Source organism: Uncinocarpus reesii, genomic scaffold (genome assembly GCF_000003515.1).
Source record: "Uncinocarpus reesii 1704 scaffold_1 genomic scaffold, whole genome shotgun sequence".
NCBI classification, from domain to species: domain Eukaryota; kingdom Fungi; phylum Ascomycota; class Eurotiomycetes; order Onygenales; family Onygenaceae; genus Uncinocarpus; species Uncinocarpus reesii.
Genome location: NW_003052500.1, coordinates 3,124,016 through 3,145,955, shown reverse-complemented (window position 1 = coordinate 3,145,955; position 21,940 = coordinate 3,124,016). Strand labels below are relative to the sequence as shown.

Sequence of the window (21,940 nt, the reverse complement as noted above, 5' to 3'; positions counted from 1 at the left end):
CTGTAAGGAAAGCGCCAAGGCTACTGAAAAATGAAAGAGCGCCCAGAAGCTGCTTGGGTGCGGTCTAGATTAAGGTGCTATCACTGTGAAATCCAAATGTTTGTCTGTCAAATATCATAGTGGACGTAATAACTTTAGCATTTCGTCCCTTCCATATTGCTCTGCGATATCCGCCGCCACTTTCTCGTCCCTGTCCTTTGCAGACGCATCGACGCCCTTCGCCAGCAGATATTCGGCGTGCTCCACTGCCGCCTTAGTCGGTTGCAATGCCACCAGATGCAGTAAAGTTTGGCCGTTCGCGTTGCTCTCCGTCCAGTTGGTATTTGCTTCGTCAAACAAATCCAACAGGTTTACCCACGCATACGCGTCATGTCTAAAAGTTCCATAAAAGCTTTTAGTGGAAGGCTGGCCATCATTATTTCGGGCCCGCCCGGAATTCTCGTCGTCAAGGAAAATCTCAATTGCGGTACGTTTGACCTTATTCCGTGCGTTGACGTCTACGCCAAGCTCAGCAAATTTGCGAAATAATGCTCGCACGGGTTCCTTAGGGGCTATATCATCGAAGCCCGTGGCTGCAAGGTAGTGCAATGCTGTGTTGCCTCTCCCGTCGCAGGCCAAGGGGTCAGCTCCGGCGGCGAGAAGCTGCTCGACGCGCCTCAAACGGTTCTTAAAATAATATGGGACATGGCGCAAGGACTGCAAGGCCGCATGGATTGGATAATTGCCGTGGTAATCTGGCTGGTTCACCAGTTGGGGAAGATGTGTCAGGGTGTAGAGTAGAGCATCGTCGATCTTAGGATCCTCGTGGAGGCCCGGATCGGCTGGCGACTCAAATAGATGATGTAGGATGTGTTTTCCTTTGTTATCGACCGCCAGCATGTCGGCGTTGCGAAGCCGAAAAGCATGGAACAATGAAGGCCTGTACACCGAGGCAGCCAAAGGGTCGCGTTTCTCAGCTTCGAGTTCTCTATAGACGTCACCCAAAATGGCATCAGCACCTAGGATGCTACGGCAAACGGAATGCAGAACAGTGCGGCCCTGGGGATCGCGACGCTCGATGTCAAGGTTGAATTCCTCGTCAAAGAAGGGCAGAACTTGCCCGCCATTTTCGAAAATAGAATGGATGACACTGCAAATACCGTACATGCTAAAGTGAGGACGCAGTGCTGGACTGATATCCACAAATTCCTTCTTCAGGGGTTCTAGTTTCTCGTCAAACGTCTCGCCAGGGTAGCGATACACGTTTGGGCGCTCAAGAGGAGCCCGGTAGAGTGCATATGGATCCGCGCCCTTCTCCAGAAGGTAACGCATTGCGCCCAGTTGCCTATCTTTATCCCAGTATGAATATCTCGACTCGGGACTATGGGCAGCAGCCTGTAAAGGAAACCACTCCAGGCATTCATTTTGTAATTTGTGGTGAGTATCTCGAAAAAAAATGTCACCGTCGCGCGTAGCCCAATCTGAGGCAACACCTTCATTGGCAGGACGTGCTGCTGCTGCGCGCATGTTAGGGTGAGCCCCCCCTACTGATCAAGTGATGTAAACTTTCGTCTTGACAGCTTTCGGCGGCAGCCATAACAGCCTCCCCTGTGATAACAACACCGAACCAGTCGATGCATTGATGGAGCTCCAAGGGGCGCTCGACAAGGTGGACGAGTGGGCTGACTCCATCTGACGATGAGTGGATCGGGGTCCTTCATATTCTTTCGGGCCCATCAGGTGGGCAGAGACTGTAGTCGATTGGAATGAGACGGTAGTCAAGTGCCATCCTGATTGTCACTTTGGCCGGATATCTCAATGCGAGTTGTCTGTAGATTGTGGGTAAAAGGATGAAGGGAGCTTCTGAGAGAGCAGGCCTAAAGCACGACGTGGAGGTGAATCCGTCTTTCGAGGCTCGATGCCCCTCTGCTCGCCTATCTGCGATTGTTATTAAAAGAGGGGAAGAAATGCAGGGATTATGATAGTGGCAAGAAAGCGAACGCTTCCTCTGATCACTCAGGGTCTGTGAGGCATATAACTATACAGTAATGTAAGCTTGCTGGAGTATAGTTAGGTAATAAGTGGGTTATATGCCGCGTGAATGCTGTTCCCATTCTATTTAAACTGAACAGTAGTAGGACAAAGTCAACTTTGTGTCTCAACTTACAACTGTTTTGCCATATATTGATAGAAAATGGAGACTGAAGAGGGGAATAACTACTTACAGAGCACAAGTGCTTCTTCCCATCTTCGTGTGGCCACTTTTGTAACTTCAAGACAGCTGATCCAGTGCTGGAAGAGGATAGAGACAACAGTCATCAGTCAACTAACAGAGCCGACAATTTTTACCACAGCTCTTAAGGTGCTGCAAGCTGGTGACGCAACTGTCTTCACCACATCTCTCTTCTCCACCTGCTCTGCCTCAGCAAGATATAATGATCCTGGTGCTATGTCCCTGAAAGCTTGTTCTGATATGATTGAGTGTCGTGGGTGCAGAATAAGAGCAGGGCTTCTCAAAAATGGTCTGCACATGAAATACAAACATCTTCATCTCTTCACAGTGAGAGCTATGCAATACCACACACAAGCTCTAGAAGACAGTCATGTCTTGCATTCTCTGACAATAGTGCTCTCTTCAAAGAACAATGAAGTTGTCAGCCTCTGTTTCAAGCTCTTTCAGCTCCTCACCAACAATATGAATCAACTGTAAGAGAAGTCAATGCCCGTTCACAATCCAGTTCAGCCATGTATGGGCCGGCTCCAAGCCCTATCACAAAGTTGTACCACCAGTGATCTTTCGGAATGAACCTGAGTGCTGTGGTGAAGTCCCAATACTCAGGGCACCAACCCGCCGACTCCCAATCCAGGAAGCCTGTAATCTGTCCATTGTGTACGAGGATGTTATGGTGCTTGAGGTCGCCGTGCGTGAAAACAATACGGTGAGGCATCGAATCCATTTTTCTGGCATGATCAAGTGCGTCGTTGTATTCTGTTTCTGACGGGAATCCGCCTGACCAAGCAGTGCTCCGGAGGTAATCGTTGAACTCTTGTTCCGACTCGAAAGGGCCAACAAGATGATTAGGTACGCGGACGCTCCTAATAGCTGTGCCCGCCGAAGAGCAAATTCTGTTCTCTCCCCACGGACTTTTCCATCTTCGGATTGCTTCCAAATACCCCTTTAATTGCAATTGGATCGAATCTCGTTCAGTGCCGCTTAGCGTTTTGTAAACTCGGCCCAGTTCATCGCCGGGGATACGAGTCATCAGAATTGATACTGGAGCATGCGGAGTATCTGGATGGTCTCCATAGCAGATCACCTTTGGAACCGGGAAACCTGCTCTCCTGGCGACCTGTGTCGTCAAGACCTCTTCTAACCGAGTACCATCGGACCACTTGAGAATCAGGCCAAATGGAAGCTGAGCAATTTGATTATCAAAAGTAACCCCAACCCAGCGACAATAATACAGAGAGAAGTATCTCAGATATGTGTGGACGATGCCCCATAATCGGCGTACTTTAGGGTGGGTTGCGCGGGTTGTTTCTGGTATTTCGCTGGCCACTGTAGGTGAGATGTGATGTGGCCAGGTAAAATCCGGCATAAAGCAGCGTGGTAGTAACGAATATCCCATCATGGGGCTGCAAAGGGGGTGCAAGAGATTGAAATGGAGTGTTGAGCTTGATCAGAGAAGCTAAGGTAAAGAAATCAAAATAGTTATGCAAGCCTGCTCCGAATGATTTGGGATCAATCTCGCAATTGCGGCATCCAAGTGGCTTCTGTCGTAACTACAGCAACTAACAAGTTAGTTGCAAGAGGAGCAATATTTGCCAGTGTTAAAGGTTTGAAAAACATGGGGCCAATGCATATTAGTTGAACCACAGGTGTTTATCCTGGTGCAGACCGTATGCCGTGAGCTCTTTAATATCCCCTTTTCGCAATTGACGGGAGGTTGATATCCTGTCGCTCGGGCCTACAAATTCCCGCTCTTCAGCGAGCAGAGGTTGGACGTGGAGTATCCGAAGAACCGAAGCACCTCGATCCTAGAAGCTCAGACGAAACATCGACAATTGCCCGGCTTCTGGCCCCGAGATAACGAGTTTGTCGCAGAGATACGAGCACCCTTATGGCTTGAACAATCGGGACCTTAACCGCCATGCAGAGACGACGCCCGCGTCAGCTCCCCGTCTCGTGCCAGTTATGCCGCACCATGAAGCTGAAATGCAATCGCGAGAGGCCTTGCTCAAACTGCGCTAACCGTGGCGTACTCTGCGAGCGCGCGTACTCTGTCAATCCGCAAGGACGCTCATCCTCCTCAGGCCATAACCATGAGGAGATTCTCTCGCGGATAGAGCGGCTTGAGAAGCTCGTCGGTCGATCTGGCGGTCTAGGAACCAACGGTTTACCCGACAAGGAGATATCGGTTCAGTGCCCTGTGGCTGATGCCCGGTCGCACATCATAGAAGAAGAGGGTGACACTAGATGGCTTGAAGGAGTAGGGACTCGTGGAGGCACATTGGTACGATCACTATCCCCGTCCTTCCATTTGACTTGGTTGTCTTTTTGGCTGAGAAGCAGTAATTATGCCAGCTGCCAGGTCTGTCAAGTGGTATAACTTTCCAAGCTATCCCCATCCAGGTTGCCATTGAGCAATCTACCAGCCCGATGGAAGCTGTGAAGAATGTCTGGCTGCCGCCCAAGCGCGAGGCTCTCTGGCTGTTCGAAGACTACACTGAGCATGTTGCATACCTCCACCACATTGTCCATATCCCTACTGTACGCAACATTATCCACAATCTATACCGGAATCTGCAACTTGGCTTGCCTATTCAGCCAAGTCATGTTGCCTTGCTCCTTAGCATGTTTGCCAGTACAGCATATATGCTGAGCTCGTCCAATTGTTCAGAGGTTCTTTTCTCAAATCTGCAAAATGCTATCCAATGCTCTTTTCTGTGGTGTAAATCTGCCCTGGATGTCTTAGAGCATTCTAATCGCACCACAGCTGGTTCTATTGAGGACATTCAAGCAACTATTATTCTGGCTTTTGTGGTTTTCAACTTTGAAGGGTTTACTGCCAGATTCCGTATCCTAAGCAGCAGCGCTCTCTCAATGGCAAGGGATCTTGCGCTTCACCGTATCGATGCTGAAGTGCAGGCGCCACGTACCGGCGCAGAGAAGCCAATACAAGTCGAGATCAAACGGCGGGTGTGGTGGCACATGGTATCCACCGACTGGTACGCTTTCAGTTGACTTACATACATAGTGCTCTGCGCTGCTTCCAAACTGCTAACTTAGCTAGGTTGCTCGCTCTAGCTGGGGGACCCCAGGAGGGAACGTATCTGATCCATCCAGCGCATATGCGAGTTTGTTATCCACGCAACATCGATGATTTGGATGATGTTGATGATGTGGCTGCAGAACGACATACCTTGGGAGATGATCCTTCATTGTCCCAACCAACAGCAATGACCTACTCAATCCTGCGAATCCGCCTGGCTGAGATTTGCAGAAGTGTGGTGGACGCCGTTCCACCTCAGTTTACTGATTGGGGTCGAGTCAACTACGATGATATAATTACGCTAGATGGTCAATTCGAACAATATTTACGAGATCTACCTTCCTTCTTCTGCCTCGATGAAGCCAGTCTTCACAAGAGCCGCGAAATTGACCAAAAATATCCACAACTCGCTGTTCAGCGGTATATAATCTGCAGCACGTTCCATTCTCGACGGTTCAAGCTGAACCAGCCTTTCCTTATCCGCGCTTCCTCTGACGGCCGCTATAAGTATTCAAGGGAGGCCTGCTTAAGGTCGGCACGCACTGTGATCAAGATCAAATGGTTGCTTGAACATGACGGATCTCCCTTTGCTTCAACCCACGTTCGCTTGGCCACCTTCTTACACACGCTGTTCCTAGCCACCGCCGTGCTTGTAATGGACTTGTGTGTGAATAAAAATGACGGCATGGAACAGGAATCCGCGCGATGGGCGGAGGTTGTGGAGGCATGTCGTATGCTACAAGAGGCTGAAAAGAAATCACCCATGGCCACTAAATTCCTGGAGCCTCTGGTCGACATCCTCAAAAAATATCATACTCAGTTACCTTTCATTTCGTCATCGTCTACAGCCGCCCTGCTTCCTCTATCGGCAGCTCCCTCCTATGGGATTTCGACTACGACCGGCTTGGATCGCCCTTCAGTGAATCCAACGCCGATGCAATCCATTCCGTCAATTCAAAGCGATCAAATTCACGCCGACGCAGTCGATACTAACGGCGATCTCAAGGAGGGCGATATCTTCAATCCTAATAGCGACATTTTTGATGAAATGTGGCGGAGTTTTATCGATATGGACCAGCATATTGTGCCACTTGTTGGGCTCACCGATTCTTCATACTTGAGGCAGCCTGAGTCGCACTGAGGCAATATAGTTCAATTGGGGATGCAATGGGAATATGTTTGATTATGCCGCTAGCCATGGTGGTATTTTGAAATAAACGAACAGCAAGATGCACTCTTGTGGGATCAGTTTTAGCTAGAGACTAAAAGCTGGTATTGATACGTTGAACGTCTGACTTCATCTACTAACTACTATTTACGTCAAGTTTCGTAGTAAGTGCAGTACCTCCCGCTGTGGTTGCCTGGGTTTGTTGACAGTTTAGATAACAGAACTAATCATTAATCTATAGTTAGCTTCATGATTCTGAGATCACTCTCGCTTCTACTCCGTACGACTGTTGATCGGTCCCTGGTCCTTGCACCCAGCTGACCCGGTGATTGACCTAAGCTCGGCCCACTTTGTCAAGGTATATAATCCTCGGCTACGTATAATACAAGCCCAATATTGCCCAACCTGAAGGAAAAGTGAGATGTTCAATTTTGACTCCCAGCTTCATTCAAACCTTTACGAAGATCTTGTTGTTCTGGCGCAGACGTGCCCACAAGACAAGCGCGGCACCTGAAAGGAGAAAAGCGCCCGCATACATAGAGAGAGCTAAATAGCCCTTGGGGAGCAAGCGTCCGCTGATGGGAGTTCCAACCAATCCGCTGCAGGCAAGATCAGTTAGCGAATGAATTAAGCACCAATGAACTAATTTAAGGAGTCACTCACGGAAGCGCAGGTGCAACCATCAGCAGACCGATTGCCGTCCCTCGTGATTCGGGAGTGGCTAGCTGAACGGCGCAGGGTGTTTGTAAACTAAACATGGCCTAGGAACTCGGCAGTCCGTTAGCATGTGAGCATTCCATCTGCGCTTCAAAACAGATACTTACACCAGAAGTATATCCATAAGCTAAAGCGAAGACAATGATACCAGCTTTACTGGTAGCCGCTGTCCAGCACATCGCAATGATGCCAGAGAGCGCAATCGTGATAAAGCACAGGTTGAAGTTTCCATACCGGTCGGCTAGGAAACCAGTAGAAACTCTTCCCACCAGGGATGCACCATTGGTCAGTGAGACAAGGTAGAATGCCAGGCTAGAGGACAAGCCATTTGTCACTGCATACGTTGGAATGAAGAATAACGGACTGAATAGGCCAAAAGTAGCCATGGATAATCCAAGACAGAGCAAAATGAAGGTAGGGTTTTTCAAGATCGAAACATTGCTCTTGGGAGCTTGAGACATCACTCCGTCTTGCTGGCGCTTCGTTTCTTGGTTGAAATTCTCTGCATGATTCTCTTGATGCGGCTTCTTCGGTGCTCGAATCGAAATGGTGATGATAATGCAGAGTGGGGCTACCACAAATCCAACTATTCGGAATGACCATCCGAAGCTGAGACCGCGAACATTTAGCAATTGATCTAACATGATGGGCCAAATAATGCCGCCGATTGAGGAACCAGCTATCATGATTCCGGTTGCTGTCCCTCGGTTTTTATCAAAAAGATGCGATACGGTGGCCATTGCTGGAGTAAGGAGGAAAGCATTTGAGATTCCGAGCGTGAGGCCTTGGGCAAGGAGGAACTGGTAGTACTTCTTGCATAGGGATGTCATGAATATCCCGAGCACTGTTCCTACACTGCCAAAAGCTAACAAGGGCTACCAGGGGCATTTCGTGTCAGCGTACGGAGTACCAAGTCGAGTTATAAGGAAGGTCACTGTGCGTCCTCTTACCGTCGGCCCAATACGATCTACCATAATACCAGCTGGAGCAGCGCAAAAGAAAAGCATGAAAGACAAAAGCGAGCCGATCCATGCAATATCGAATTCAGAGTATCCTTTGAGCTCCGCGCGGGCATAGTATTCTTGAAAGACACCGAATGCATTCTGGAATCCCAGGGTGCAGAAGAGGGCTAGCCAGGCACCGACTAAAGCGAGCGTGGAATGAACGCTGATTTGTCTCTTAGCACCTGTCATGGGGATAGGATAAGTTTGTTTTGGAAAGACGTACGTGAATTCACTTTGTTGGTTGACATCGTGGCCTTCCATTCGTGTTTCAGGAACGGGCGGCTGGAAATCGTCCCGCGACTTCGAAGGGGATGTCATGTTTGATACCTCGACTAGTTATAAAATACAGCACCAAGGGAGATTTCAACAATTTGCTTTCTTTGAGTCTCTAGTAAACGGGGTATACCACAGCAGTCTTACCCCGTCCCAGCTCTCTCTATATATATGTTTGCAGTGTACTTGCATTGACCCAGCTCCATAGCCAAATAGGTAGGTATAAACTCCCCTCGGAGCCCCGAAGGCTCCAATCGCGACTCCGCTGGCCCTTCCGGGTGCTTGTATTGTCATGTTGGTTGGTTACTTTGCACTTCACTATCATAGATTCAGGGGCGGATTTGATGCCAAGACCCGAGCTCCTCGGAAAGTCCGATGCTGACCTAAGCAAGATTCCCATAAGTTAAGCACGCCTTTCCGACACCTGAAGAACGTCCTCTTGTTGTCAATTATCAAAGCTCGCTGGATGAGCTACAATTCCATGGGACTCAATGGGGGATCCCAGTATTTAGATAACATGGAAGCTGTTGTAGTAGTTATAAGACTTCGTCGCCAGTCATCCGATGAATTGGCGAGCTTCTTGCACCCTTGTCAGGTTGAACGTCAATACATGCTGAATTCATTCTTCTCATCTCATGGCCGCCCGAGAGCCGTTGGGGTTTGAGATTCTCTTTCTCCTCCACAGTTTGCCTATTGTGACTCACTTCAGGCAGCACTGCAGCCGTTGGCGCTAGTTAGTCCTTCGAAAGGCCAAGACGCGGAAATGGATCCTTGTTTGGAATGCGTGCCAACACGAAATTGTGGCTTTCATTCAAGATGTTGCCTGTTGCAGCCTGCTTCAATCACACTCGGCGTCTGCTGAAGCGGGAGAATGAACTTCCAGTCAGCAATGGATGATTGCTCCCCGCCGTCTATAAAGCGGGTTGTGACCCAGCTGTTTGATGTTGGAAATGGCTACCTACTTCGAACTTGTCCATTTTATGACAATCCATTTGGAAACACTTATCGCCTCACGGATCCGACGCTTACTTTGCTAATACAATGGCTGCTCAGAACTCGGTTCTCTCACAGACACTCCAGGCCCTTACCACGACGAAGATCGAAGAACTTGAGAAGCAGCGGCAGACGTACGAAGCAGCTAAAAATAAGATCCTCGCTTCCGCCCGCGATGCAGGAGATGACATCCGCGAGCGAATTGCTCGCCTCTACAAGGGTGCTCTAGAGCTTCAGCTTTTGCAGGAGTTCGAGTTGCAAAATATGGTCCGCTGGCTTGACCAATCTCGATACGACCCGACGGTCCCCGAGTCGATGTTGGTGAGCTTTGAGACGGAACTTCGCTCGAGCCTAGATCGCCACACTCGCAAACTTGACTTGGCTGATTTGTATTCACGTTTGCTCATCGAATGGGTCAGCTCGCCCGGATCGAATGAGCCAGAACCGGAGCTTCTCGAGGAGGGGGAGGCCTTCGATATTGTGCAAGATATCCAGAAGGAGAAACTGCAACAATTACGGGAAAGGTTTGAAAAAGTCGTCTTTGAACCGTTGATAACGGATGAGATGGAGATTGTGGAGTATCTAGAATCTCTATTCGCTGGCGATGACAGACAACAAGCCTTAAAGCATATACGATCACGAGTTAGTGATTACGGTGAAAGCCTATTCAACACAAACCCGCTTGTTACTAGGCCAGAGTTGAAGGCTTGCATCAAGTCACTGTTGAGGAATGACTTATTGAACGACGAAAAATCGGCGACACTTACTGAGTTTTTGCGCGATGACACCGTCCTCGATGAGATTGCGAATGTCTTGAATCTGAGATATGCCAATCTCGCCAATTGGACTTGGAACCTAGGGGACAATGGGATGCCTGTCGAACCGTAAGCAGCGTTCCTTCATTCAAGATATATTTTCTAGACTGACAATTATAAACTCCCGCCAGTCGCCAAAGCTTGAATGGAAAATGGCGTGTAGTGATGGACGAAGACGTGCTTCAAAGCTTACTTACCCATTTTATTGGCAACAGGTGGTGTGTTTTTTTGAAACGGAGATTGCAAGGCCTCATTAGGAATGCAACTGTTTGGAGCAAAGGCCAGGCTATTTCAGAGCGAGATTTGGCCCTTCGAAGGTATTACCTTCAGGAGAGCAAGACTCCGGGAGAACCAAGTTTGGATGAAGAGCGTTTCGAAGTCTACAACGAGCACTTTTTCCTAGCGCCCATGGCTACTCGCGAATTCGAGGACGCAAGTGGCTACGATGACGATGACAATGTTAATGATGATGATGACGACAATGACAATATGTCCGATACAGGCAAATTGTCGCCAAAGGAAACTAAACAACTTCTTTTGAGGTCCCTGGCGACTGAAGTTCTTTTTGGACGAGCGTTCGACGGTGAAGTTGCAGTCGTGCAGAGCGACTTTCAGTGGTTTGCCACGGGAATCGCCCACAGCACGGTTTTCGCAGTCCTACGATTTATTGGCCTCCCAGAAAAATGGATAGAATTTTTCAAAAAGGTCCTGGAGCCCCCGTTGGATATGCTAACTGGCGAGCCAGTCAGAATTCGTAAACGTGGACTCCCCATGGTACATATATTTGAGAAAGTTTTCGGAGAATTGGTTTTGTTCTTCATGGATATGGCTGTTAACCAACAGGCGAACATGCTGCTATATCGGATCCATGATGACCTCTGGCTTTGTGGGAAACCTGACAAGTGTGCAAAAGCGTGGCAGGCGATGGAACAATTCGCAAAAGTAATGGGCCTGGAGTTTAACCAGAGCAAAACCGGTTCGACTTACTTAGTGGGTGAAGGCCAGCAAAGAAACTTGGATGTTGTCAAAGCTCTCCCCAAAGGGCCAGTTGTTGTCAACTTTTTGGTTCTCGACCCTACCACCGGAGAATGGGTGGTCAACCAAAACCATGTCAAGCAGCATGTCGAACAGCTGTCGAAGCAATTGAATGCGGCGAATAGCGTTCTGCAGTGGGTTAAGACATGGAATACCTGCATCGGCCGGTTTTTCAGTTATACTTTTGGCGAGTACGTTGCTGTCATCCATCATCTAAGAGCCTTGTCCGTGACTGACTTTAGTTCAACAGACCGGCGGATTGCTTTGGCCGCAAACACCTCAATGCAATTCTTGCAACGCATCAAACCATCCAGCGTACTCTTTTTAACGGCCTAAATGGCAATGGTAGCAACGTTGTCGAACATGTCAAAAAGATGATTGCTTCACGATTCAACGTCACCGATATCCCTGACGCCTTCCTCTACATGCCCGAAGCCCTTGGGGGTATCGGCCTTCACAACCCCTTTGTCCCACTTTCTCTTGTTAGTCCTAACATATGTGAAGATCCGGGGGAACTTATCCACGAATTTTTGCAAAATGAAAGAGAGACGTATCGACTGGCAAAGCGCAATTTTGAAGAGCTCTCCGAGACAAATCGTCGTCGGCGCTTCCAGCAAATCTTCCCTAAAGATGAAGAAACCGGCATTCGTCTCCACGCACCGTCTCGTGATGAGGCAAAGGAATTCCTTCCCTTCCACAAATATGTCGAAATGCGAGGGTACAACAATCCAAAGTTGCTTAAATTATTTCGCCAGTTGAATTTGGCGGCAAAGATGAGGAAATTGAATAGCTCCCATGAGATTATCCAGGAGTTGCGGAAGGTTTCTAGATCACTGATTCATCAGCCGGAATTGTCAGTGTCAAAGATCGACCCGGAGCTCGAATGGTTGATGCAGTTCCATTTGCGTGAGCTCAAAGAGAAATGCGGAGGATTGAGCATTGTGGATCGATCATTCTTACCTTTAGGTATCCTGAAGGCGATGAGAAGGAAGAAGGTGGCGTGGCGAATGGCGCTGTGAAATACGGCCTCCTTTGGACGCAGCAGATCTCATAGAACCTCCAGGCTCCTCTACCTGATGATTCCTTCTCGCTGGAGTTAGCAGGCTTTTCTTGGTCGATGGCAAGGAGAGAGAGAAGCTTGGCAGGCGATGAGTTTTGTCGAAGGCTGTATATAATTAAGAATGTTTTACATCATGTGTGAGGAGCTAAGGTAATGATCACCTCCAGAGAAAACAAGGGATATCAGTGCTGCTGGAGTCCTCCATGTAGTATCGCTACTCATTCAGACATGTGACTTCCTCAAAGAATCGTAACTTGTCCACAGATCACAATGCCAGCCAGAATCCTTGCATCACATTGTGTCTTGGTCCTTGACGCCACTCCAAAAACTGAACATCAATTGTTCAATATGGCGTTATAGTGTTGGCACGGCATGACTGCTGAGGCTTGTTCACCAAAGGTCCTTGTAGGTTTTATATTGCTCCACTATCTAGTTACTCCTTGAATTTACATGATGTCCTTAATGTTTTCTCCTGAGGTACTCACTGGCACTCTGTATCACTATGGAGTCTATGATGAAGGAGGTGGTGGATGTGAAGTAATTTACCATTCATTATGAACTGTGATGAATTGCTATTTATTGCTTTTTATCTGATAACAGTACTGTCGGCGCGCGTTGGCTTGAAATCCATCTCATATCCGGCTTTCATCTCAGCCTCTCCGTACTCCAACAAGCTAACAATTAAAGCTTCTGTCTCACAATTTCTTTGCAATCCAAAACTAGCAATTTTCCGTTAAGCCAGGGTCTAGGATATTAGACCTACCAAGCACTGTGATTTCTTTCCAAACTATGCCATAATAACTTGAATAGCGGACTGGTTTTTATAGAGTACTAATTACTGTTGAAATTGTTTCAATCACTCACCGTAGGCATACAAACGTAGGGCTTGCAGCATGGAGGGACATTGTTGTGGCATTGCTCGTAGCGTTTCGCGCAGCTGAAAAGGTGTTTTGGTGGTGCCTGTTGGGTTGCAGGGTTCTGCCCAATGACCTCCGCCGGTCGGACCTCCGGAGCCGGTCGCGGCATAGCAGCAGCGGCGCTGAGACCAGCGAAAATCAGGGGCTGAAGGAGTTGCATTTTGGGAGGCAACCCAAGCATGGGAATTATCTATTAGAAAAATCCGTTGAAGAATGAGTGGCTACAGGGAAGCGTGGAGAAGGTATCGCACTTACTACTGAAGAAACTCGATTAGGGCTGACGTGGTGTGAAGACTGGATTTAGAATACTGAAGACTTGAAGGCCTTCTCTGGGCAATACATATATAGCCAACCCGAGATAGCACTGGCTTACTTTGTATGCATATTTGATGCTGATGGACGGTCGGCATGCTGGGTGCTTCTTTATATGCAACTGGGGACAAGAAAGATATATTTAATATCTGCGGCCATGGCGAGCTTCAAGGACTTTCCAAGATAATCAGAATAAGATATGCCTTTGAAGGCACGGAAAAGGGGTATTGAGAAACATTGGCGTCGTCGACGTATTCTTTCATTGTAAGGCACGTTGGAGATTTATTTGCTCTCAGGAATGGAAGTAAAAACAGTGCCGCTGATCTGGAACAGCTGTGCAGGCTACTTGGAGCACTTAGTCAAAGAGACTGCTTGTTGATCAACTGCTGTGCCTTTATCACCTCTTTCCCTCTAAAAGACATTGTTTCTTGTCTGTTCAAAGTGATGAATAGAGCTGTCAATTGGTCTTGGGATCAGTGAATTCTTCGTTGCATGTTCATCCGCGGCAAATCTAACTAGTTATTTAGTTAGGAACGGGTGAATTGGGGGGAAACGCTTGATTGATACTAAACAGAAGGAGGAAGCTGTTAGTTCCCTCTGGTCATAAGTTTTAGCAATGGCAGTGAGGAAGTAACTAACTCGGTTCTACTCACTCTTCCGGATGCATTGTGACTATGGTTGATTGTTGCATGGTATTCCCTCGCCCAATTGACCCAAACAGGCAGCGCTGGAATGACGAGAACCGCCGTGTCTGTGAAGAGATATGAAGGCCATTGCTGGATCGCCTGCTCATGTAACTAGTTGGTGCAGTCCAGGAAACCCGTACCCAGTACCTTGAAACGCCTATGAATTCGGGGGGGTACTCGGGGTATCAGGTACTTCTCCACCGCCCAGCTGGACCTGGCCGGGCTTGGCAGATGATGGCGTTGGTTGAACCGCTGCTCTCACCAGCTGTCCGAGTGAAATTGATCTCATTCTCCAACGCTTTTGCCATCTTCCTTCCTTGCTGGCCATCCTTTCTTGCATCTCCATCCCCAACGCAATCCAGCTTCATCCCGGAGCCCAGTTTCAGTCTTTGATCGTACCTGTCCACGGCCATTCGTTCCAGCCCGTGACGTGGACGATCCTCGGCCTGCTGCTGTTGTCTCAGTGCGTCTGCCTTCCTCCACCCTACGGATGGCGGGTTGACGGCAAGCACTGTGCAACACCTACATATGGCCAAGCGAACTGCTTCTACTGCTCTTGATCAATCTGGACGGCCCTCGGAGAATCCCATTGCTACAGCCCCATCTGCTCCAATCCCGACCCCTCAAGAAGCTGCTATCTCCTCCGCATCTCCGCCCTCTCTGAGGTAATTCCCGGCTCTATTCTTCGTTCCTCCCTGACACACCTTTATGCGGGAATATTTCTTCATCTTTGCTTCTACGCAACAAGCTTCAAACTCTCCACCTGCCTAAAAGCCCTGAGGCTCTTCTTGAGATTCTAATCTCTTTCCTCTAACCATCCGTCTCGAGCCCTCCCACAAATGAAAGTGGTTCCTCAGGAATAACCAGAGTTCTCATGTCCCGCAGAATCACGCGTTCCGCTGCCAGACTTGCTGCAGAAACTCCGTCCACACCTGGCACGCGTGCTGGTTCAAATCCGTCATCCAACCCTTCGACCTCGTCCCAGACACGAAAACGAAAAGCCCCAACTCGACGTGAAAAAGAATCCCCCACAGCTGAACAAGAACACTTTCCTTCGACAAGCTCACCACCAAGGAGAACAAAGAGGCTGAAAACCGCACAATCACCTGCCACTCGCCCGGTCCCCCAACCACGCCAAACCCGTCGGCAGACAGAGATGTCACAAGCAGGGTATGTTATACTGGAGACCTCGCCTTTTTGTTACCTGGACCGCTTGCGTCTTTTACATTGGAATTTACCGGAATGGGAATATACTACCACTGTTATTAATTTCTAACATGCTTTATAGGTCTTCTTCTCGTCAGACTGATGACACCAAAGGGACGAGATCTTCGTCAAGGCAGAAGTCGTCTAAGACGAAAAGGTCATCTCAAGGTACCCAAAAGAGCATGTTTTATACCCCCATCTTCTTTTTCCCAAGTGTTAACCACTAACATGGAAATCTACCGGCATAGATAGTAATCCACCGCAAAAGTCGCCTCCTCGCCACCAAAAAAGACGTCAAAGCAAACGAGATTCCGATGTTACAATGAAAGACGCAGATGATATTCAGGACGAGAGCGTTGGAAGGAGTGGGGCGGAATCTTCCTCACCAAACGAGGAACGTCTGCCAAACGACTCAAGTTTGCGTAGTGAAGATAATGGAGATCCTTTCCCTGGCCATTTATTTGGGTCTCGGAGTCCCCTAGAATTGCAAAACACCCTTCGAGCTCTGAGCGGAATGATGTCTGGTATTTCGACGCGGTTACGAGATATCCTGGTGAATCTGAGAATGAAAGAGGATCCGTCCGTCCAACTTATTGCTTTACAAGAATTGTCGGATTTGCTACTTGTCTCTAATGAAGATACACTTTCTGGACAATTTGCAGCGGATTCTTATGTCAAAGAGCTCGTCACTTTAATGGAACCAAGTGATACCGGCGAAGAGAATCCTGAAATTATGCTGCTTGCATGTCGTTGCCTGGCAAATTTAATGGAAGCTATCCGAGGATCCGTTGCAAATGTCGTTTATGGAGGAGCCGTTCCAGTACTTTGCCGAAAGCTCCTTGATATCCAATTTATTGACCTTGCGGAACAAGCATTGAGTGTATGTTTAAACCGTTTACTTTACTACTGACCACCCGTCATGCTGGGGCGCGTTTGAAATGTGCTCTTTGCGATTGTTCAATCACTGACTGATGCAGACACTGGCAAAAATATCTGTTGATTTTCCAGCTTCTATCGTACGTGAAGGCGGATTAACCGCCTGCTTGACATATCTTGACTTTTTCCCTACAAGTACGCAACGTACAGCTGTTACCACGGCTGCTAATTGTTGTCGTAATCTTCCGTCGGACTCGTTCCATGTGGTTAGGGACGTAATGCCTACATTGCTGCATGTCCTGTCTAGTAACGATCAAAAGGTCGTGGAGCAAGGTTGTCTTTGCGTTTGCCGGGTGGTAGAAAGCTTCAAGTACAAACCGGATAAATTGGAGGATCTCATCGAACCGGCATTGCTGAGAGCTATTCTCAGACTGCTTTTGCCAGGGACCACTAACTTGATCGGATCGCATATTCATACCCAGTTTCTGCGTGTCCTCGGGATTATTTGCAGGTCGAGTCCTCAACTGTCAACGGAACTTCTCAAAATGGATGTTGTTGATACACTGTATCAAATACTGACAGGAGTTTCACCGCCTTCTGATCTTAGTGACGGAACTGTTAAGATAGACAGCGTTCACGTTATGCAAGCTTTGATTCACCGTCCTCGTGAGCAGATCTACGAGACTCTCAACATTATTTGCGAAGTTTTACCAGGTATTCCTGGCGAGCAGCTTCTAACTAACGATCGCTTGCGCTCTCCATTCGATGATGATGTTTTATTATATTCGAATTCGCACAAGACAAATCAGTCGGTTGCAAAGCGAGTGGAGTCCCTCAAGTCGTGCAAAGACGAAATGAAAAGATTTGCCATGATTCTTTTCCCGACATTAACAGACACGTATTCTAGCACCGTCAACCTCGCTGTTAGACAAAAGGTACTTCTTGCACAACTGAAAATGTTGCAGCATTTGGACGTTCAAGTCATCGAAGACGCACTGCGCAATGTGCCGTATGCGTCATTTCTAGCTGCAATCCTGTCGCAGGATGACCACGTATCACTCGTTGCACTTGCTCTTCGATGTGCGGAGCTTCTATTTAAACGTCTAAAAGATATATATCAATATCAGTTCCACCGCGAGGGCGTCATCACCGAGATTACCAGATTGTCCGAGAAACCCATACCATCCGAACTGCCCGGAAAGAAAGAAAGTAAGACGAACCTCACGGTTGGCCATGATACGGGGTCAGAAACTGGGGAAGATAAATTTGAGGATCATAGTCAAAGTTATTCGCACGACGAGGATGAAGAGAGCCGTGAGGGTGAGGATTATAACGACGATTATGATGACGAGAATGACCATGAACATGGTCACGATGACATGTCAGAATCAGAGGTTTCTTCGTCCTCAGATACGGGGCACCCCACCGCTAGGCGATTTGACAAAGAAAAAATGGTCGTAGATTATGCTAAAGATTTCCTTCGGGTTTATGAACATAGCAAAGCAGTTGGATTGCATGATAAGGCGTTGGAGGTACTTCAGCAACTGAAGACTCTCGTATCCGACATTGCCCTCTGTTACGAACATCCAAAACCACAAAACGGATTTCATCTTTTCCAGAAGCTCTCCTCATATTTTGGCGGGGACGCTGTTGAAAGTATTACGAGTGCAGAGTTACTCAACTCCGGTGTCATCCAAACTCTTCTCGACGTTATTGGTGACGTGCAAGGTGAGCAATTTAGAAACTTCGGCGGTTGAAGTACCTTTATAGCTAACAGATCGATTCCAGCACCAGCTCCTGGGAATCGGGCCAAAACAGATTTTCTCCGCGCTTTTATGGCCCCGAACATATCTGAATCAAATGACGGTGGTGACTATACCACTCCGTTTGGCGTCCTCATTCACAAGCTACAGGATTTGCTTAGTCGAACTGAGCACTTTGAAGTTGTTACTGTGCATCACAATACCTACGAGAGCCGGAATACAGCGTCGATGTTATCTAAGCAACTTCGTCTTCGCCTAACTGCTGAAGACGAATCAGATATCCCAAAGACATTTAAAAGCATCATGGTTTCGATCCATGCAATTGCCAACTTTAAAGCACTTGACGAGTATCTGCGCCCGAGAATCGCTGTAACAGAGCGTTCCAGAGCTCCAAGACATCGCGATGGCCATCTTATGCAACCCGGGAGTTCTTCGAAAACGAAAGAAGCGTCAGGAGAGGGTGCAGAACCCAACAATACCGGCACAGAGGCATCCCAACAGCCGTTATCCTCTCGAATATTCGGCATTTCGCGTTCTGCAAGGGCTAACGAGAAGTCGGAAATTACTACTGGTGGCTCATCGCAACCAGTAAGCCCTGCTGCCTCTAGGGATCGATCCGGCCGATCAAGACGGTCAACGAGACGTCAGCCACCACCACCGCCCCCTCCCCCGCCTCCTGAGGATGAAACTGACGGTTCTGACGAGCCTCTAGAATGTGCGGATGAACAGCCGCTTAGTGACGATGAGGATGAGGAGGAAGAAGATGATGAAGTCGAAGGGACCCTAGACGCAATTGTAGGTGATTTGGAAGGCGACCTTTCTGAAGGCAGTGCTCCAGATCCAACAGCGGTTAATATGGAAATTGCTTCCACTGGGAAAGTTACTGCTCGAAGGGACGACGGGACCAAAGTTGCGACCCCGTCTCAGCTCACGCCCGCCGGAGGCTCTGCATCCACATCCACACCTGCGGCCCAGTCTCTACGAAGCTCGCTTGCTTTGGCCGGACGCCCGTTCTCATCGTTTGCGGCGGCAATAGATTCGATCCCTCAAGACTGGCATATTGAATTTAGTATCGACGGTAAACCGATCGCCCACGACACAACGGTCTATCGCGCCATCCACTACAACCGGAAGCCTCTCCCCGAGAGTTACACTGGGAACGTATGGTCCGCAGTTCACACAGTCCGATTCAAACGCGTTCAAGGACCAGCCCCTGCTGAGCCATCGAGATTAACTCCAACAACACCTTCATCTGGGGATCCTGACATTGGAGAATTGCCAGAATCTTTGACCAAAGCCACGACTACGGCGGCGATTCTAAAACTGTTACGCGTTTTACACCGTCTCAACTCTCAGCTTGACTACATTCTGGCTGAGACAAAGGAACCCATTAAAGTAGTCACGGAGCCGTTGGCACAATTCATTAACACCAAGCTCACTGCAAAACTCAATCGACAATTGGAAGAGCCCTTGATCGTAGCAAGCAGCTGTCTACCGAGCTGGAGCGAAGATCTCGCACGTCACTTTCCGTTTCTCTTCCCGTTCGAGACCCGCCATCTGTTCCTACAGTCGACATCTTTTGGCTATGCGCGGTCAACAATGAGGTGGCAAGGCCCTCAACCCGGAGACGACAATCGCCGCGATCAGCGCCGAGATGATCGTCCGTTTACCCGCCTCCAACGACAAAAAGTACGAATCTCGAGAACTAGGATTTTAGATTCGGCATTGAAGGTGATGGAGTTGTACGGGTCATCCCCCAGTGTCCTAGAAGTGGAGTATTTTGAAGAAGTGGGCACAGGACTTGGTCCAACATTGGAATTTTATTCTACTGTGTCTAAAGAGTTATGTAAGAAGAAGCTAAGGCTTTGGCGAGAACATGACTCTAGTGATGGAGAATATGTTTACAGCAAGCTCGGCCTCTTCCCGGCACCCCTTAGCCCAGAGCAGGCGGTCCAAGATTCTGGAAAAAAGGTCGTGAATTACTTCAAAGGGCTTGGAAAGTTTGTTGCCCGGTCGATGCTAGACTCCAGAATCATTGATATTGCATTTAATCCTACGTTTTTCCGGATCGCCAATAACTTTTCGACATTTACGCCTTCGATCGGCGCTATCAAAGCCGTTGACCCTGATTTAGCAAAGTCGCTCTTGGTTGTCAAACAGTTTGCGAACGCCAAAATTGCTATTGATAACGATGCATCCCTGACACCCGAAGAGAAGGAAAAAACTCTGAGAGAATGCGAGGTTGGTGGAGCGCATCTTCGAGATCTAGGACTGGATTTTACTTTGCCTGGCTATCCCCACATCCAGTTATTGCCGGATGGAGCGGATATTTCAGTTACCCTAGAGAACGTGCAATTGTACGTTGACAAAGTTATTGACATGACACTGGGGATCGGCGTACGCTCTCAAATTGACGCTTTCCGCTCGGGTTTCTCGCAAGTCTTTTCTTATTCCGCCTTAAAGGCATTTACACCAAACGAGCTTGTAATGCTCTTCGGTCAGGTTGAAGAAGATTGGTCTATCGAAAGTACGTTTTTCATTCCCGTTTTTCTACTCCCCCTTCTGACATTAACACCTCTCTTTTAGCATTGATGGACTCGATCAAGGCAGATCATGGCTTCAACATGGATAGTCGCAGTGTGCGAAATTTACTGGAAACTATGAGCAAATTTACCCTTCAACAACGGCGTGATTTCCTCCAATTTGTGACTGGAAGTCCAAAGCTTCCTATTGGAGGTAGGTTTTCTTCAGATCATCTGGATACTGCGGATAGAATTAACCAACAGTTCTCTATACAGGTTTTAAGAGTCTTACGCCTATGTTTACTGTTGTTTGTCGACCAAGCGAGCCCCCCTATACTTCCGACGACTATCTTCCTAGTGTGATGACTTGTGTCAATTATCTGAAACTGCCCGACTACTCTAGCGCTGATATCCTGAGGAAACAGCTTGATGTCGCGATGCACGAGGGCCAAGGCGCGTTCCATCTCTCGTGATTACCGCTTTGCAGAAATTTACCTTAATCGCCCTCTCTTGAATTTGAAATTACACGAATCATTGGTACTCAAATACAAAGCCTGAGTACCCTAATCGATTACTTTCGCCGCCATCGCTAGCCGGTTACCCTCGTGCTATAATTTGTCACCTTTTGTTGTTTCTCTTGCTGTGTCACTAGACAGTTTTAGGTCTTATGCTCAATCATGGTGGGAAAAGTGAATGGACAATTGAAAATAGGCTAATTTGAGGTTTATGGGGGACTTACGCTGGCTCTCTTGGGATTTGGTGTTTTTCTTGTGCGATATGTAGAACCCCACTTTTACGCTCTCGGTCTCTCATCCCCCCTACCTATTTTCTCTGGCGAAGCATATTATGTGGCATTCCCACAGTCTACGGAGTCGAATATGGAAATCTTTACGCAGTAAGCAGTATTGAGCACGCAGTAATACACTGACATTATGTAAGCATGAAGTGAGAATAAGCGCATCACATGCTAACCTTAACTCCACTAGCGCAAAGTTACATTTGGGGCGGTGGAGAGCGGCAGAAACAGTCACCGCCAGCATTGCCTATTATATCAAACCCTGGTGGTCAGAGTGAATGGTTATTGCTGTATAGCAATCTCTCTAGACTCCTTAGATTTCTTATTTCGACCAGCACTCCCATTTTTGGATTTATTTGATCTGCCGTTACGATCCCCACTGCTTGAGCATATTTGAAACAGTTCGCTTTTTGTCCTGAATGGGCTGGTAGGCTGTCTTTTGATTTGCTATTTCTTAGGGTGTTTAGCTGTTTTCGGTCAGTCGCTTGGTGATTGAGAGCTTACATTTTAGCGCTGCAAACTAGGCAGTGAGCTAACCGCCCTCG

The 21,940-nt window shown here is 48.1% G+C and overlaps 6 protein-coding genes across 6 annotated transcripts; 3 read left to right on the top strand and 3 right to left on the bottom strand.

Moving 5' to 3' along the window:
• Positions 1–114: 114 nt before the first annotated feature.
• UREG_01275 (uncharacterized protein) lies at positions 115–3,608 on the bottom strand (the record flags this gene model as incomplete). Its single annotated transcript, XM_002541713.1, has 5 exons — positions 115–1,523; positions 1,732–2,017; positions 2,205–2,271; positions 2,668–3,395; positions 3,495–3,608. 5 exons carry the CDS (start codon positions 3,606–3,608, stop codon positions 115–117), a joined length of 2,604 nt encoding a protein of 867 aa, XP_002541759.1.
• Positions 3,609–4,184: 576 nt separating this feature from the next.
• UREG_01274 (uncharacterized protein) lies at positions 4,185–6,393 on the top strand (the record flags this gene model as incomplete). The annotated part of the gene is made up of 3 exons (XM_002541712.1): positions 4,185–4,493; positions 4,565–5,208; positions 5,274–6,393. 3 exons carry the CDS (start codon positions 4,185–4,187, stop codon positions 6,391–6,393), a joined length of 2,073 nt encoding a protein of 690 aa, XP_002541758.1.
• A 686-nt stretch (positions 6,394–7,079) lies between these two features.
• On the bottom strand, positions 7,080–8,459 carry UREG_01273 (uncharacterized protein; the record flags this gene model as incomplete). The annotated part of the gene is made up of 3 exons (XM_002541711.1): positions 7,080–7,181; positions 7,245–8,012; positions 8,088–8,459. 3 exons carry the CDS (start codon positions 8,457–8,459, stop codon positions 7,080–7,082), a joined length of 1,242 nt encoding a protein of 413 aa, XP_002541757.1.
• Positions 8,460–9,455: 996 nt separating this feature from the next.
• On the top strand, positions 9,456–12,276 carry UREG_01272 (uncharacterized protein; the record flags this gene model as incomplete). The annotated part of the gene is made up of 3 exons (XM_002541710.1): positions 9,456–10,291; positions 10,438–11,448; positions 11,508–12,276. The coding sequence occupies 3 exons, from the start codon at positions 9,456–9,458 to the stop codon at positions 12,274–12,276; spliced, it is 2,616 nt and encodes an 871-aa protein (XP_002541756.1).
• Positions 12,277–13,104: 828 nt separating this feature from the next.
• On the bottom strand, positions 13,105–13,394 carry UREG_01271 (uncharacterized protein; the record flags this gene model as incomplete). Its single annotated transcript, XM_002541709.1, has 2 exons — positions 13,105–13,131; positions 13,182–13,394. The coding sequence occupies 2 exons, from the start codon at positions 13,392–13,394 to the stop codon at positions 13,105–13,107; spliced, it is 240 nt and encodes a 79-aa protein (XP_002541755.1).
• Positions 13,395–14,760: 1,366 nt separating this feature from the next.
• UREG_01270 (uncharacterized protein) lies at positions 14,761–21,072 on the top strand (the record flags this gene model as incomplete). The annotated part of the gene is made up of 8 exons (XM_002541708.1): positions 14,761–14,897; positions 15,118–15,402; positions 15,521–15,606; positions 15,687–16,318; positions 16,416–18,042; positions 18,085–20,604; positions 20,664–20,813; positions 20,876–21,072. 8 exons carry the CDS (start codon positions 14,761–14,763, stop codon positions 21,070–21,072), a joined length of 5,634 nt encoding a protein of 1,877 aa, XP_002541754.1.
• Between the last annotated feature and the right edge of the window lie 868 nt (positions 21,073–21,940).